The following is a 3056-nucleotide window of genomic DNA, read 5'->3' as shown; positions in this document are numbered from 1 at the left end:
TTCACTTTGTCATTGGTGAAACGAGTTATATTCTCTATCTTTTTAGGATTATAAAATAGGAGGATATATTATTATAGGGTTATGATTATCAAAATATCATCTAGGCATATGTGGTAGACTATTATTACCCTACAAATTATCATGTTGTGTGGGGATCATTAAGCAATATAAATGGTGCATTATCATGTGTGTTTGTCATTTGACAATTCGAATAAATCCTCCCTCATCTTTGTTATTTATTATATTTTAGAGTTTTTTTTTTGCCTTTTTTACTCGTTTATTTAGAAAATTTATTAAGTATTAAATTTTGTTTTTTCAAATTTACTATCTATATTTAATATACTTCTACAATTTCGAATAGATCATATTCCCTCTAGTGTTTTTTATTTGTCTATTTTAACTAATTTATATGGATTAATAAAGTCCAGTAAAATTAGTAGGGAATTTAAAATTTTTAAAAATAATAAATTAAATTTTCAAAATTACTCTTATTGAAAATATGATTTAATAAAGCATATATTTGGATATATTTATTAGAACTTATAAAAGTACATTAAATATAAAAAATAAATTTGAAAAAATAATAGTAAATGTTATAGAAATTTTCTAAATAAAAAAGTAAAAAAAAACTCTAAAATAATACGAGAATATTAAAGAATATTCAATTACACATTTATTATTAAATTATAAAAGTAATTTTCTAAAGTTAATATAATTTTTATAAATTTTTAATTTTTAATTAATTTTAAATATTTTTTTATTCAATATAAATTAAGTAAATGTACAACTAAAATGACTGGGGAATATATTATTATTATTATTATTATTATTATTATTATGAAATATAACTTTCTTTGAATATGAGACAATAAACTCGCCCTATATCTCTCAGGATCCCTCTTTCTTCTTATTAATTTTACTTTTTGCTTATGAACTGACAGAATGAGTTAAGGTGACATTCATTTCAAAGAAAAATGGGAAAAGTAAGGGGAAATGGTATAATTTTTTCCACTTATGGTGTTCATTTGTGTTGAAATAGAGGAAGTGACACTTTCTCCATTTTTGACTGAAGTGAATTTTGAACTAAACCCACTTCAATATTTTTTTTAATGAAGCGGGGGGAGTGAGTCAATTTATAAAAATTAATTTTTTTTCACTTCTAAAATCTTTTTTAAACTCATAAAACTTCATCCAACACCTAAATCGTTCAAATCTATTCTCACATTTTGACAAATAAATACATAAGTCCTAGAATTGATATCATTTCTTCTCACTTCTAGATTTTTCCTCGCATATAGTGAAATAAATACCCCCCTAACTGAAAAAAAAATAATATAAAGCAAACTGATCAAAGAGTCCGTTGTGAAGTTTTGAAATTTACGTGGATTTATAATTCATTTTCTTTTATTATTATTATTATTATTATATTATTATTATTATTATTATTATTATTATTATTATTAACTTTATTTTCCGTGAATCCGAGGTAGTAGACTCGTCTTCTCTCTCTCTCTCTCTCGCCTTCTTCTTTACTTAACCTCTACTTATACCAAGCATCCCCAACTCTTCACACTCCATTCCCTCATCCCAACCTCTCTCTCTCTCTCTGTTTCTCTAGATGTGAAACCCTAAAGCAATGGTAGACGAAGGAGGACGCGGAGCGCCACACGGAGTACTCCTAGCCGTAGTAGTAGGCGTCGTAGTCTCCGGCCCCTTCCTTCTCGGCGACGGCGGCGAAGCCCTGATACAAGCCTTCTCCGATCTCCTCAGCCCTGCCGGCCTCCTCCTTCTCCCCGTCTCTCTCCTTCTCCTCATCCGCTTCCTCTCCTCTGACCGCGCCAACGCCCTCTCCGACCTCCTCTCCATCGGCGGCGGCTCCCCGGACTCCATCCACCGCGTCGGCGGCTCCCCTGTCGGCGTCGCCCTCATCCTCATCCTTCTCCTCTTCCTTCTCTACAACCGCTTTTCCCTCTTCGGCGGCGACGGCGACGGCGACGAGTAGATGATTTTACTGTATTGCCCTTATCCTTTCTGTTACTGTTCCGATCTATCCCGGGGCTCTTTTGTCTTTTCATGTGTTCCAGCTTTGTAAATTTCGAACGCATCTTTGATTTTACTGTTATGCCCTTGTGTCTTTTGCTTATTGTGGGAAGGGTAATCTCGGGAATTTAGAAAAAAAATTTATTGAGAAACGCGGCGTTTCCCTTGGGCCTTAATTTTTACGTTTCCCGAAAGCACGGTCGAAATCACGATTTCCGCGCCTTTTGACCGGGCCTTGGCGGGCCAACAACGCGTTTTTCCCAAATTGGGTTTCAAAATTTAGATACTTAAATTACACATTTACCCTTCTAAAAATAACTTTATATTAAATTTTTTTTTTGATTGGGGAAAAATAAGAATTATATTTGTTATTTATTAGTATTAAATCTTTTTCTTTTTGTTAATTATAATTTATTTAATTTGAATAATTTTACTCAGAATAGAAAGAATCATTTTAAAAATTTTGGGAAAGTTCACTGGCTCCATTCTTTGTCACGGTCCGCCAGTGAGATGCCTTGATTGGATCTGACCTTAATTGTGGGTCCCACCGGGTAGGTGATCCAGCCAACATAACATTACCGTTTATTTAATAATTATTTATTTTCAAAATTGGCCCAAAGTCAGAATGCTGGATCTATTAAATTATTTAGCATTTATTTAAGTTTAAAAAAAAGAGAAAATACATGTCTTTGTTTTATAAAAACTTATGATAAGTGATTAATGTAAGATCAAATCTTTTCTTGTATACTAAATGTACAGTATTGTTTAAATATATTGTATTAATACGGTTCATTCATTATTTATCAGTTTTTCCGTGGGTGAGAAATTTATCATTATGGTGTCATGATCATTGATATATTATTTTGGTGCATGTGACATGTCTTAATTACCCCACTTATTAACCAGCCCATATAGTAAATTTGTAAAAAATCATTAAATTATCATAATTGATACACCTCCGTATTTATTCCTTTGATATTTCTTGTGGAGCAGCTCAGGTCTTTCATTAACAAAAA

At 31.6% G+C, this 3056-nt stretch overlaps 1 protein-coding gene across 1 annotated transcript; it reads left to right on the top strand.

The window, feature by feature from the left end:
• Positions 1-1592: 1592 nt before the first annotated feature.
• LOC120257174 lies at positions 1593-2122 on the top strand. Its single transcript, XM_039264753.1, has one exon. The coding sequence runs from the start codon at positions 1637-1639 to the stop codon at positions 2000-2002; it is 366 nt and encodes a 121-aa protein (XP_039120687.1). The 5' UTR covers positions 1593-1636; the 3' UTR covers positions 2003-2122.
• Positions 2123-3056: the final 934 nt, after the last annotated feature.

This window comes from Dioscorea cayenensis, unplaced genomic scaffold (assembly GCF_009730915.1).
Source record: "Dioscorea cayenensis subsp. rotundata cultivar TDr96_F1 unplaced genomic scaffold, TDr96_F1_v2_PseudoChromosome.rev07_lg8_w22 25.fasta BLBR01001921.1, whole genome shotgun sequence".
NCBI classification, from domain to species: Eukaryota; Viridiplantae; Streptophyta; class Magnoliopsida; order Dioscoreales; family Dioscoreaceae; genus Dioscorea; species Dioscorea cayenensis.
Note: the sequence above shows the minus strand (reverse complement) of the source record. Positions and strands in the feature narration are given on the sequence as shown.

Excerpts from the sequence above, each read along its gene's own strand:
- LOC120257174 (XM_039264753.1), top strand. The coding sequence starts at position 1,637 with ATGGTAGACGAAGGAGGACGCGGAGCGCCACACGGAGTACTCCTAGCC.